General features: G+C 41.2%; 1 protein-coding gene across 9 annotated transcripts in view; it reads right to left on the minus strand.

The window, feature by feature from the left end:
• SYBU (syntabulin) overlaps positions 1–15307 on the minus strand; it is a 109055-nt gene that overhangs the window by 12960 nt on the left and 80788 nt on the right. Inside the window, exon 1 of one of the 9 annotated variants that reach the window (XM_035713930.2) lies at positions 8–13781. The exons of the other annotated variants lie outside the window; for them this stretch is intronic. Coding sequence (XP_035569823.1) covers positions 8–101 — 94 coding nt within the window. The 5' untranslated portion in view covers positions 102–13781. Of the gene's footprint in view, positions 1–7; positions 13782–15307 lie in introns of those variants that run through there. 9 annotated transcript variants of the gene reach the window in all.

Below are 15307 nucleotides of genomic sequence, written 5' to 3' on the forward strand. Positions count from 1 at the left end.
GGCACACTGGCTCGGCAAGTGGCAGGATTCCAGAGCTGCCCGGCTCCCGGCCTTTTCCTCAAAGCAAACAAGAGAAGGTGCGAGAACAAGAACGGGGACATCGTTTCATAAACCCCGCTGAGCTGCACAGTGCGCTGGTTTCCTACAGGCCGACCTTCCAGCAGACAATCGGCGGTGACCCGAGGTGGGGGCCTCTTCCTGCGCCCCGGGGCACTCCCTGGACAACAGGGACGCGCTGGCCCCAACGTTAGGCGCAATGGAAAGCATACTTGTCGGCCCAGAGTAGTTTTTCCAGGGGAGTTTATCTTTGGGCTTTTTGCAGTCGGCTAGCCATACTCGCTCGAATCCGTCACGTTAGCGTCTGGAGATAATCAACCAGTTAGCAGCAGCTGGGAAGAAAGCCTGGGCTCCAGATAACGGCCTGAACCGCGCTATCTGATCAGTGACTCTGACTGCAGCTGCTGTTTTTCTTTTTTTCCTCTTTTTTTTTTCTTTTTAAATATTTTATTCATGTGGGAGAGAGTGTGAAAAGGAGAGTACAAGCAGGGCGAGCGGCAGAGGGAGAGGGAGTAGCAGACTCCCTGCTGAGCAGGGAGCGGAGCTCGATCCCAGGACCCTGGGATCATGACCTGAACTGAAGGCAGACACTTAACCGACTGGGCCACTCAGGGCCCCCAGCTGCTGTTTTTCTATTGAGAACACAACGGTGACTAAAAGCAGGAACTGAACATTTCCAAACAGGATGAAGAAAGTTCACAGCAACAGTGATAGAAACTGTGAATTATGCTGTGAGGTGAACATTTTAGTTGGGGGCGGGGTGGGGGGGTGATGGTGGGGTGGTTTGTGCAGGGAGATTGTTCATTAGTTTACAAAAATCACATCAGACTACAGATCTGTATGTAATTAGAAACATGCTCTGTGGCCAAATAATATAAATTCATTTTTAAAAAGATTTTATTTATTCATGAGAGACACACACAGAGAGGCAGAGACACAGAGGGAGAAGCAGGCTCCCCGTGGGGAGCCCAATGAGGGACTCAATCCCAAGACCCCTGGATCACGATCTGAGCCAAAGGCAGATGTTCAACCACTGAGCCACCCAGGTGTCCCCATTTCTTTTTTTTTTTTTTTAAGATTTTATTTATTCATGAGAGAGACAGAGAGAGAGAGAGAGAGAGAGGCAGAGACACAGGCAGAGGGAGAAGCAGGCTCCATGCAGAGAGCCTGACGTGGGACTCATTCCCAGGACCCTGGGATCACAACCAAAGGAAGATGCTCCACCACTGAACCACCCAGATGCCCCAATATAAATTCATTTCTAACAAAAAGTTACATAGTTCTGAAATGGTAATGATAGAAAAATTCCACGGGGTGCCTGTGGAATTGAAGGAGAGTGGAAGAGGCAAAAGAGAACAAGTGGGAAGAAGGAAGAGAGGATTTAAAAAAAGATAAAATTCCATATGCTTTTGGAAAATAAATCTAGGTATATAATTGTATTTGACCTTATCTGTCAATTCCTACCACATGGTTTGTGAGTCTTCTGGTCTAGAACTCAGAGCCAGCTCACATTTCTGGGTTGAAGAAAATATGAATAATCTAAATCCTTTGAGTTTCTAACAAGTAGTGAACAATAATGATCATCACATTAGTAACTATTTATTGAGGGCCTTGTAGGCACTAGGCCCTCTAGGACACGTTTTCTATTCTTTGTTAATCTTGACAACTCTGTAAGGCAGACATTAATCTCCCTATTCTACTACTGAAGAAATCAAAACTGATTTGTCCGAGGCCTGTGGGGGATAAATCCTGGCCAGGACCAAGTCCCCACGCCACTTCTCCATACCATGCTGCGTCCTCTGGAAGGCCATGGGAAGAAGAGGGGCACGGGGGAGGTTCCTGGGTAAGCTATATACTACCATCTCCCTAACTGCCAAGATGATGTAGCCAGACTGGCCCACCGCTGAACAGATCCTCTCACTGACGGGTTGTAGCTGTTTTGCTAGAAGGGAAGACAACAGGGAGGCAGAAAAAGAAAAATCCCTTCCCCGGCTCCCAGGTCCTCTCAGGAAGTTCAGCCTCTTCTGGGAAAGACACCAAAAATGACCCCTTAACATAGATGACAGCAGTGAATCCTAATTCCCAGCAGAATTCTGGAAGACTCTCTGTGTCTCTCATGAATAAATAAAATCTTAAAAAAAAAAAAATAAGAAAGAATTCTGGGAGAAGGAGGGTGGCAATTTATCAGGCCTGGGACTGGCGATTCCTTCCGGATTTCAGAGACTGTCTAATGTTGTTATGAGCTCCCCAACTGTAATTAGTTGCCTCTGAGTAATGCTCTGGCTAAACCGAAGTATTTTACTATCTCAAGGACTCACGATTGGTAGTACTATCCGGCAATATGCTAGTCCTGACAGCCTAATTCCGCCAGCCTCGTCAGCTAGTAAATTATCAGGATGCTTATTAAGTGATAAAAGCAGACAATTTTCAAAAAATAGATGCTGTGGTTGCAGCCACCAGGTTTGAGATATTATTTTCTAACATAAGATTATGATTCTGAAACACCCAATTTTCATTCCTGAAAAGAAACACAAAACCCCATCAATTATAACTTAACTGCCTCAATAAAAACAGAAATTCTAAAATAGAAACAGACCAGACAACTGCTGAAAATCCATTTTCTCCTCAGGATGCCTTTGGTCTGTGCTAATTACTCTGAACTGAAGGCACAAGTTTGTTCTACACTTTATTGCTATTGGAACTCAATATACTGACCCTTGTGTATTGGCAGGGCCCAAGTTTCTTCCTATACTCCTCTAACTCACCTTCTACACTCTGAAGGAGGTTAGAAGACTCATTCAGGAGACCTGGCGGTTGCCCTCACTACTGAGCGACAGCATAGATAAAAATGTCTATGCTACTTATGCCATTTCACTTTGCTATGTTTTAAAAAATATTTCTAGTTTGGTTAATGCAATGTAAAGTCAATACACCCTTTTTATGGGATACACAGATAGGTTAATTTTACTACATCACCTGATATACATATTCTTCCCATTTACTAACAAGGTAACTAAGAGAATGACTGGAGACCTGAAAGCTCCCCATTTATCGAAAAGACTCAAGGATCAGAGGCTCTCTCTATTCGTTTCCTTTAAACAGCATGTGTAACTAGGTTACTGTTGCGAGGGCTGTAGGTCAATGCTCATCTGTATTATTCAGACCATACAAAGAGAATACCTAACACAGGCCCTGAGTCAGAGACCCCCAGTTCAAATCCCACCAGTACCACTCACTAGATGGGGGACTTGAGGCAAGTTATTTCACCTTTCTGTGCTTCAGTTTCTAAATCTGCTACATGGAGATGATAATCATGGATTCTGCCTCTTAAGGTTATTGTAAGCAAAGAACGTGTGCGTGTGTATATATACAAATACACGCGCACACACATATATAAAGCGCCTGATTCCCTGTAAAGTCACAATAAATGTTAGCAATTCTTCTTCTTCTGCAAGGGTTAAAAAGACAACTTTTTTATACATTTCCTTTGTAGAAAATTTAGAAAATAGCAATGATCCATAGGACAAAGTGTAGTCTATTGTCCCATCACCAAAAAGTAATCATAGTTAACCTTTTGATATATAATCACTCAGCATTCTTAGTTAATACATTACTATGTAACCTAATTGCTTTTAATATGTGAATATCTTCAAAATATACTCCAATTTATTTTAGATATATATATATATTTTTTAATTAATTAATTTATTTGAGAGAGAGAAACAGCAGGGAAAGGGGCAGAGGGAGACAGAGAGGGAAAACTCAAGAAGACTCTGTGCTGAGTGTGGAACATGAAGCAGGGCTCGATCTGACAACCCTGAGATCATAACGTGAGTGAAAACCAAGAGTCAGACACTTAACCAACTGAGCCATCCAGGGGCCCCTACATTCAGTTTTATTTATTTATTTATTTTTAAAGATTTTATTTATTTAAGAGAGAGAGAGAGAGAATGCAATCATGCAAGCAGGGGAAGCAGAGGGAGAGGAAGAAGCACAGTCACCGCTGAGCAGGGAGCCTAATGTGGGGCTCCATCCTATAACCTGAGCTGAAGGGAGACATTTAACCAACTGAGCCACACAGGGGCACCTACATTTTGTTTTATTAAATAAAATAATATATACGCTATGTCTAATTTTTCTATCATTACATAGTAACACTCTGCCAAAAATCATCCTAAGCATATTTATATAATCACTCATTTATTGCTCATGATAGTATAGACCCTTTGAGGTAGGGACACTTATCAGTCCCTGTTACAGATGAGATAGAGAAGTTGAGTGACATGAACAAGAGGTAGAGGCAAAAAAAAGAAAAGAAAAAAAAAGAAGTGGAGGTAAGACTTGAACCTAGTCTGTCTGACCCCCGGGTCCAGGCCTTTAAATACAGGCTTAATGTTCAATGGATATCCCTGGGGCATGCAAATTGACATATCTGTCTACTATTCTTTTTTTTTTTAAGGTTTTAAATTTTTTTTGAAAATTTTATTCATTTGAGAAAGAGCAAGCTAGTAGGGGAGGGGGTAGTGGCAGAGGGAGAGGGCCAAAAAGACTGAGCTAGGAGCCTGAGATCATGACCTGAGCTGAAGTCAGACTGTGAACCATGTGAGTCACCCAGGTATCCTCCTTGTCTGCTATTCTTTAGAATAAATGCCTGAAAGAATTTTTAAGTCAAAGGATATGCTCAATTTCAAGAAATTTAATATATATTGTGTTATATGTATTTTTGAGTGTCATTAGCCTAAAGCAGTTTTTGTGGTCAAGACTATATAGATACTGGAATGTAAATCTCTGAGGTCACAGAGAAGACTCTGACAAAGCCCAGGACACAAGAGTTGGCTGTTGATGACTTGTGTTTGAACAGCAGAAGGGAGTTTTATTTTTATTTTTAATTTTTTTGTATATTTTTTATTGGAGTTCGATTTGCCAACATATAGTATAACACCCAGTACTCAGCCCGTCAAGTGCCCCCTTCAGTGCCCGTCACCCCATTCTCCCACACCTCCCCTTCCACTACCCCTTGTTCGTTTCTCAGAGTTAGGAGTCTCTCATGTTCTGTCTCCCAATCTGATATTTCTGAAGGGAGTTTTAAATGGCGTTGGTGGAGCAGGATTCCAGGACAGAAAGAGGTGAATGAACTTGATGATCTGTAAACTACCTCTCGATTCCACTGTCTTGGTGACTACACGTCCTGCAGCAAAGGGTGAACTCCACCAATAAGAAGCCCTTCTCACTGGTCACCAGAAACTCTGGTGGTTTCTGTTTGGTAGTTCTGCTGGATTCTCTGGAGAGGCATTACTCTTATTCATAATGTTAGGGTAATGAGCAATCTGTGCATGTGATGGTCAGGCCAGAAATTAGAGAAGGAAAGAAAAATGGAAACATTAAGAGTATGCGCAAAAACTGATAACTAAACTTATTTTTTTGAAGCACTGCCCGCAATCTGGTCTCTTAGGACATTATTATTTTTGTTTTCAGGAGACTATGGAGTCCTCAGACATCAGAACATCACAAGCCTCTGAAAACCGAGTCTACTAAGCTGTGTTAAGCCATTCTAAACCACTGATTGAAGCAACCCCAAACTTTCCTTTATCCTTTGTCATTACAGAGCTATCAAATTAATTCAGGTTGGCCACCTACATCCCCACCTCAAATAGAGGCAGCAAATTAAAAAAGGAAAAAAATAAAAACAAAAAAATAGTTCCCCATCCCTTCATCCTCTTCCCCTCCCCCAACACACACACAGATACACAGATCTTTTATTTAAAGGTCTCTAGGGGGAGAGGAGCCATTTCCACTGAAGCCAAGCAGAGCTATTAAGAAGCAGCTGAGGCAGTGGACACATACAATTACAGAAGACACTATTAAAGAAGAAAAAAAAAAAAAAGCTTCTCTAAGGTAGATTCAGTAGAATGGACTCGTAGCTGTGAAGCTTTGGGGCACCCAACCAATGAATCCAAGAAATGCTTCACAAACTAAACAGGATTTTTGTTTTAGTTTCTGAAAACTATTCTCTAAAACTCCTATAGGTTATTTATTTTAGAAAAGGAGTATCTGATCCAAAGATCAATATATTGAAGATATATACACAGGTTTTCTTGCATTTCAGAAGTCTTCCTGAAAAACTCTAAGTATTGTTTTCATTAATGTCATAATTACAGAAAGGGTTTATCTTCATTATGATTGATGTTCAATGAATGGAGCCATCATAAATTTAAAAGCATATATATAAACAAAAACAGAAGGAAGTTCAAATTTAAAGTATTTGGAGAATAATTTTGTATTGAAGAATCTGACTATACAACAGCAATACTGCTTATGGGAAAATAGCAAAGACAAATAATGAATTGAAGGAAAATGTTTACAATATATGACAGACAAAGGGCCAATCTCCTTACTTTACCAAAAGCTCATACAAAAATCAGAAAAAAAAAAAAAGAACAGAAAAATGGGCAAAGGACATGAACAGGCAGATGGCAGATAAAGAAAAATAAATGATCAATACACATGAACAGCCATTCCACCTCACACATATTAAAAAAATGTAAATGTAAACAAGGATTTTTTCTTTTTTTTAGTTACAAGGTTAGTAAAAAATTTTAAAAATCAAGGTTTGATAATACTAGTTCTGTTGAAGGTTTGGAAAAAAACGCTAAGAGTCAGCAAGAGTCTAAGTTGGTATAACATGTGTAAGAAAGAAAGCTGTACTGCTAGGAATTGTTCCTGCACAAAAACATCAAACAAACAACCAAAATGCTCATCAACAAGGACCAGTGAAGTCAGGGGGTACAGCAACCTAGGAGAATACTCTGTATCATGATAAAGATGGCATGAACCTGGGCATGCTGGAGTGAAAACATCTCAAAGCCCTGTTGCTAGATTAGAAAAACTAGATGCAGAATAGGGGGTGAGGCATGTCTCCTTCTTCACAAATGTATAATTAGCTACATACATAGAATGTTTTTGTTGAGAGATTAAAAAAGGTCTGTTAATATTGGTTTCCCTTGGGAATGGGACAGTAGGGATCTAAAGGGACTCTCATCTTCATTTTATATCTTTCTGAGCCATTTGGCTTTTCTAACCATGTGCATATTACTCTTATTAAAAAAATAGGATACACTAATAATTATGGACAATTGATTTTTCCTTTGTAAAAAATCTAAATTTTTTTTAAAGAAAAAGCATTTCATAATAAAAGCAATCCCACCATTTAATGTAAGTATTAAGAGGGCTTTGGAGTCCAGTCACTTGGGTTTGAATCATGCCTCTTCTACCAAGCTCTGTAAAGGCTTGGCAAATTATTTACCCTTTCTCTGCCTTAGTTTCCTATTCTGTGAAATGGAGATAAAGATATTAATAATAAGTATTGTTAAGAGATTGTAGGAATTAAGCGAAGCATGCAAAGAAGTTAGAATAGTGCCTGGCACATAGGAAGCACTCAATCTATGTTAGCTATTATAATTTCTTATAATTTCTAGTTAGAACTATGGGTACAGTGGCTTGAAGGCTAGAAGAGAGCTTTTAAACATCTTTCCCTTAAAAAGCTCTGTGAGACAAAATGCCTTACCTAGTTAAGTCAAACATTTTTACAAACATTCTTTACAAAAGCTGGTTTTCCTTCAGCCATTTGTCAGTGGAGAGTATGTTTCTATTTTTTAGTTTGTGTGTGCATGTAAAACAGAGCACATCTAAAAAATCTGTTGTCCTAAAACAAAGTCTCCTTGGCCTCCTCCAAAAATCTCTAGAGTTGCTCCTGAGTTAGAACCCCACCTTAAGAAAGCCCCAGGGAAAATGCACATAGGTTTACTGATCTCTTCTCACCAAAGGCCAGTCCTCTAAGCCAGGTAGCTTTGAAGGTCTGAGAAAGGGAGGGAAGGAGCACGGGAAAGGAGGCCCAAGAGGACTGAAAGCGTCAAAGACAGCTCCACCTGTTCACTCCCTGATCTTGGGCTGGCTCCACGACCTGTCTTGGCAGAAATACAGAGAATACACCTGCTGACCAAAAAAGCAGATAAATGATAAAGTGGGTATAAAGAAACTTCAAGAAAGCAGGGGGAAGTGAACATTTCCGACAGGAACCCATGAGACATCTAGTCTCCCTTTGCTTCACTCTGGGGAAAATTAAGACTATGCATTGGCCAACCTGAGCAGAGTACAGGAAAGACAATGGGTGCTGTTTGGTTCTGTGGATGACCACCCAACTTCCCTGGGCCTGCTTGATCAGTACTAAATATGTGGCCCTCTTAATTTACCAGAGATGGCCAAGAAGAGAACCCTAGACAAGAGATCCAGCAATTCAACCCAAGGCCAACCAGGTGCCTCTGGGATCCTTTATAATCACTGCCACAAACTACCCAGTATCACCAGAAGGAGGTGCCAGCCTGCAAAATCACACACCAACAAGCTATACATAAAGAAGGCAGTATAAATTCTGGCCCTCTCTCTCAGCAGCTACGCGTTCTTGCCTAAGTCATTTTAACCTCACTAAAACTTACTTTTCTTATTTATGTATGTAAGTATGTACATTATATATGTGTGCATGTATATATTTTTAAAGATTAATTTGTTTAATGAAAATTAATTAACATCTGCCAAGTCTTATGTATCAGGCCCCACTCTAGGTGGATAGCAGTACTTATCTTGGAGGATTGTTAAGTTGAAATAAATGTAAGTGAAATGCATGGGAAGTGCTTGACAGTTTCATAAATATTCATTTTATAATTATTATTAAAAATGCATTGATTCCTAAACCTTACTGTGGGAAGAGATCATCAGGAAAGTTAAGTCATAGTGCAGATTTCTGGGTAACACAAAAGTTCCAGTTCAGAAGGTCTGGGGGGAATCCAGGAATCTGCATTTTCATTAATTACCACAGATGACTATGTAGCCAGTGGTCCCAGACCACACTGAGGAGGCGACCTTAAAGATAAAGAGCAGATGGAATCTTCCTCCAGGTCTGATCAGATTGCAAGGACTTTCTTCAATGGTAAGCTGAAGGTCAGTGAGCAGAAGTTGACATGGACCAGCTACCACATTTGTCAAGGACAAAGTGCGCAAAATAGAAGAATCTAACTTCCAGAGTGGCTTGTCCCCTCAGAGCTCTGCAGAAGCACCTTCCTGGGCTAAATCCATCTTCAATCCATCTTCTCCCCTGTCCCTGGGGAGACAGGGACATAGACAAGGCACACGTTGTCTGAGAACCAGCCCAGGTCCAGCCAAACTCAGGCACACTTGGTTTGCAAAGCCAGTGGGATACTTAGCAGTTGGTCCACGGTTTCAAGTCCTCATAATCCTGTTTTCAAGAGGAGGGGCTGACCAGTTTGGAGCTGGAGGTGTCAAATACCACTTGGCAGAGAGAATCACCTCACAATGTAGCACGCTCCCCGTTTGGATTATCCCATCAGCCCTACCTTGCTGCCTTTGGTGTGGTCGATGTGTTGGTGGCTGGTATGCTGAATGGCGCCAAACCACACAGGCACACGCCATCCCCATGCTGAATCAGCATTGGGGGTGAACCCTCTGGCAAGTGGGCAACTGTGTCCCACTGCCTTCCACTGAGCAGTTCTGGGGTGGGTTACATCCATTGTGGCCATGAACTTCATCCTAATTGATTACTTGACTATTTTGGGAGCCTGGATATAAGAAAAACAAATCCTCCCTGAAGAATTTTCCAGACTCTCATATGTTCCTTATCTTTAATTTCTTGTCAAGTTCACTGAACTGAACTTTCTTCTGCCCCTTTAAACAAGCTAGCTGGAGAACCTGCCGCTTCTATTTAAGGAGAAGTGTTTATTCAGCGTTTACCAAAATGAAGTGCCTGCCTCCGTGTCTGGCAGGAAAATCTACCTCAGGGAAAAGCCATCCTCGAGGTGGTGGGGTGGGATTAGAGCAGGGGTGTCCTTGTGGGGGCAGTTAACAGGGGAGGAAGGCGGTGATGACATGGTAGGAAGAGAGAAATGGAGACCGAGAAGCCACCAACACTAAAAAGTCAGAGCAGGGCTAGGACTGAGGTGTGTGACTTTAAGTACAGAGTATAAGGGAAAAGGAAAGGATGAGTCTTTTTTGAAGCCACCTCATCTTCCCCTCCCAGTGAAGTGGTGTTGTCTGCAGGCAGTTTGAGACTGTGAATGGAACAAAACACTCACTTGTTAGGAAGAGATGACCTGATCTACTGCTTGCTACACAGACCCGTACCACCACTCTAAAACAGTATGGTTTTTTATTTTGTTTCACTTTTTAAGAAGATTCTATCTATGTATCTAACTATCTTTGTATCTATCTATGTATCTATCTATTTTTTTTTTATTTATGAGACAGAGAGAGAGAGAGAGAGAGGGAGAGCTCCAACGGTGGGAGGGACACAGAATCTCAAGCAGACTCCATGCTGAGCGCAGAGCCCAATGGAATGTCCAATCTCACGACCCTGAGATCATGACCTGAGAGGAAATCAAGAGTCAAATGCTTAACTGACTGAGCTACTGAGGCTCCCCTTGTTTTATTTTGTTTTTTAACCTCTGTTCTGTCGGAAGCACCATTTTCCTATTTGACTCTAAGACCTAAGAGACCTGGCTGCCTCCCCTCATCCTCCCCACCCTGTGGGCCAACCTCCAGGGCACACCACGCAGTGTGGATTCTCCCCTCACAGGCCCCTCCCACCTGAGCTGTGGTGCTGGGGTTGGGGGGCAGTGTGCCACAATCCACATCTACACTGACGCCGCCTGTCGCACTCGGCCGGCTCCCTTCACTTTCTCAGCAACACTGACCCTCCCCTTCCTGTACTGGAACAGTCTGCCAGAGAGTTACATCACTGGACCTTGTCAGCACTCAGCCATGCTCCACTTCTAATATCTTGATGTGCTTTCCTCTCGGCTCATGAATGATGTATCCCCTCTCCGTTTCTCTCTTGCATTTTCAATCTCTTCAATCTCTCTTGCACTTTCAATGTGAAGTTGTTTCTCTTTGCTTTTTATGAGGTGATAGGATTTAGTAGCATCAATTACCAGGTGTGTGACCTTGGCAAAGGCACATAACCATTCTGTGCCTCGCTTTCTTCTATAAAAGGGAAAAGATAACAGTACCTATATCATAGAGTTGTTGCAAAGATTATATACGCTAATATATCAAAAGGTAGTGCCTGGCACTCAGTAAACACTTTAAAATACTGCCTTTATTTTCTTCTTATGATCACCCTCTCTGAACCACATCTGGGTCCCAAACACATCTGGCCAAAATCAGGGAAAAGGACTTGGAGCAGGAAGGAGGAGTGAGGGCAGGCTGTCCTCTTGGGTGTGAGTAACAAAGCTAGCATGAAAATAGAAGACGGTTCTGACAGAGGGTGGTAAGGATTCTTCCTCCCCACTTTAGATCATAAATCAACGAGTAAATCTGAGTAAATCCTCGGCTCTGGGCTGCATCAACCGCTCTCTCCAATTTCACATGAAAGCCTAAAGCACACTAAACCACAGAGAGAGCTAACTACCGAACATTCCCATAGAGGCTGTGGGTCGCATGCACGGCGGAAGACAACATCTGCACAAGGGCGAGATTTCATTAGTTCATATTTGAATGCGCCACAGCTCTTTGCACACCTAGCAGATGTCCAGTTGAGACACTGATCCTGCCGTCAGAAAGGGGCAAATGCCTTAGGAGGACACAACTTGGTTTCTAAAAGAGGTCAACAAAGGGAAATACTACTTTCTTCTGGAAGGATTAAGATTCTGTGGAAGAGGCTCATTGAACTAACTAACTTTCAAAACTAGTGGGCATGACTATTCAAGCCCATTGCACGGGGAGTGGTGGGGATAGTTGTCCAGGGTGAAGGGAACAGCACCGGAGGGAGAAGCAACATCAGGGAATGAGACCATAAAGGCAGTCCAGAGGCCAGTTAGTTGAACGTCTTTCTTATTGTTTTTTTTAAGGTTCATTTATTTATTTATTTGAAGGAGAGAGAGCGTGAGCAGTGGGGAGGGGCAGAGGGAGAGAGGGAACCTCAAGCACTCAATACTCAATCTCATGATCCTGAGATCATGAGCCAAAACTAAGAGCTGAACACTTAACTGACTGTGTCCCCCAGACACCCCTAAATGAGCATCCTTCTAAGCCACAGGCCCCAATGTTTGTGTCTGGCAATAAGTTTCTCATACTGGACACAGTCTTTATTTTCTAAAATTTCTAGCTTTGCTTCTCTGAGAAAACATGTCAACATGTTACCTTCCTCAGAAAGGTAAAGATCAGAGAAAAGGAACAACATGGTTTTCCTACCCCAGTGATACCACAGCTATGGTTTCATCTGAAGTGAGTCTGCTGGCAATCTTCAATGGCCTACTGTTACCCTCCCTTAGTGATATTCATGCAGAAAGAACCAACTGGACCAACAGAAATGAGGGATGGGACAAAGTGGCAAAGACTTCAAGTCACAGTGCTGTGTGGGAACCAAGCATGGGTCCCGAGAGTGACTTTTCATTATTTTCGTTGTAGAAAATCTATGAGTCACAGATGCACAGACTTTCATTAATCAAATTCCTTGGTTCTTGACACACTTTCATCATTGGCCCATGTAAGATTACCTTTATTTTAGTTCTTTATTGACCAATTCATATGAGCCAGTATTCATATTTATTTATTATTGTACTTGTGTTTTTATTTCCTTACATTTATTATAGTAAATGAAGAAACCACCACCTATCACAAAACCTAGAACATCGACACTAAATTATATCTACCTCCTCATTCTATCTCCTGTTCACCATTTCCTTGCTTTCCTTTTTATAAAGAATGATCATACCTATAAGTATTCCTAAAAAGTAGATTCTTTTTTGTTTTCTGTTTTGTCTTTCACTTTTTAATAAACAGCCTACTATATATCTATAATCTTTCAGGACAATTTGCATTCAAAATCATATTGCTAAGATTCTCTATGCATCTGTAGGGCATTCATTTGACTACTATATAATATTCCATTGTATGACTTATACCATCATTTATTTCTTCATTTTCCTGATAATGAGAAAATGAATTGGGTTTATTCCAGTTACTCATCTAGCCAGAGTTTCCATTCTGATAAACAACTATTTGTATTTCCAGAGGCACAAGTCTCCCAAAGGAAAAAGCCAAAAGAGTAAATCCACTTGTATGTAATATATTCCATAGACAAAAAAGAAATGCTCTATGGATCATTTGTCCTTCCATACCTGTCCCTCTCATTGTCATGGAGAATCAAAAATTAAAAATAAAACTAGAATCTCTGCTTTATCCTATCCCAATTTTAGGATACAACATGCCTAAAAGTGAGCCTTCATTCTTGGGTCATTCTGACCCTGAGTAGCCCTCAAAGATCAGGAATTCCATGACGTTACTTTGGGTTTTGTTTAAGTTACTCCACGACCTTGCCCCTTAGCCTCAGCAATGAGACCAGCTCATGGTGGTAAGAAGATGACCCAGAGTTACTGGATTATGAATATAACCTCACTGAGAGAGAAAATCCTTGCTCCAGGGTAGGGAGTAATGGATGCAGATGCCTTCCTTAACGCAACCCAGAACTTGGTAAAATACCTAGTTCTAAAGCCAAATGCTGGGGTTGCGTCACAGGGAAGGGAAATAAATATCTGAATTTTAAGCCAAGCCCCACTGTTTTGGAGAAGGGGAAGAGACTGTGTAAAAGTTTCTAAATTGAAAGCAACAGCCCTGCTTTGGAAATGTTAAAGCTAAAGTAAAGATTTCTATGTTTTGATTGTCACCTAAGTATCTCCATGTCAGAGCTGATGATTTGTCACTTCCTAGCGAGGTTTATAACTAGGTCTGTGAAGCAGGTCAGGCAATTATAGAGTAGTTTTAAACCATCCTTTTGTCCTAAATTCACCAATCATCTCAACCCTCTAAGATGGTGGTTCTAAAAGTGTGGTCCTAAATCCGCAGCATCAGCATCACTTGGGACCTCGTTAGAAATGCAGATTCTCAGACAACACCCCAGACCTACTGAGTCAGCAACTCAGAGACAGGGGTAGGGCTGCATATTCTGGGTTTTTAACAAGCCTTTGAGGTATCTGTACACTCAAATTTGAGAAGTACTGCCCTAAGACATCCCGGATGAGATCCTTCATATGGCATATAGCATAGTTCCTGCATAGCTACCTCTGAGAAACAGAGCATCAATCTTGACTGTGACTTAAAATAGAGCTGTACACCATAGTATACATTTTGAGAATCATTTTCACACATTTCACATTCAAGATGAGTCAATTTCTTAATCTACTTGGCATAAATCTAAGTGTTACTAACCATGCTTCACATAACTGACAGTATATCTCTAAGAGCAGCAGATAAGAGCAAGGTCTAGCATTGGTAGGGTCTGAATTCAAATATCTGATCTTTAATGACAGTGTGACCGCAGGCAATCCCTTGATCTCTCTGAACCTGAGTTTCCTCATTCCAAGGAGGGATTGAGCATGCCTAGCTAATGGGATCACTGTGGGAAATAAAAGACGAACTGGGGACAACTGGTGAACTTCTCATCATTGTTATAATTGGCCTGCTTATCCATGTGTTTGGTATGTATTGCTAAACACTTATGTTTCTCTAAGAATTCTTGCATAGAGCCACTATAAATGTGTGTGTGTGTATTTTTTTAATTACATGACTTAAATAAGAAGGTGACCCGTTTCTTACATGACTAACTTCTAATACGGGTGACATAGTTTTTATAGATTACTGTGCTTCTGTCAGTAATGGTCAGAAATGGCTTATCAAGTTCACACGCTATTCAAAGTGGTTTGCTTGTATTCTTAGTTAATTCTCACATCAAGCCCATGAGACAGGTCCGGTTTTCTTCTTATTTTACAGATGAGAAGAGGAAAGCACAGGTAACTCACTTGTGGTCACACAGCTCATAAGTGGGCAGCTGGCATCTGAAACCAGGTGTACCGCCTTGAAAAATATCACAATAATAAATGCATCAAAATATGCCTTAAACACTAAGAATGCACACCTGAATGGAACTTCTAGAGTTGGGGGAAATATGGTTTTCTCCATAAGTGTTTGTTTGCTTGCTCTTGCAAAGGCCGTGCTGAAACCTTTGAAAATTCATTTACAAACAATCTGTAGCAGGTTTTTTTTTTTTTTTTTTTTTTTTTGTAGCAGAGGTTTTAACAAGATTATCACCATTCTGCTCTGCTCACCATCCCTTATGGAGAGCAAACAACAGACCACACTAGCTAGAAGACTTTTTTTTTTCCAGCACATTAACCCTTGGGACTGA

This window comes from Canis lupus, chromosome 13 (genome assembly GCF_003254725.2).
Source record: "Canis lupus dingo isolate Sandy chromosome 13, ASM325472v2, whole genome shotgun sequence".
NCBI classification, from domain to species: domain Eukaryota; kingdom Metazoa; phylum Chordata; class Mammalia; order Carnivora; family Canidae; genus Canis; species Canis lupus.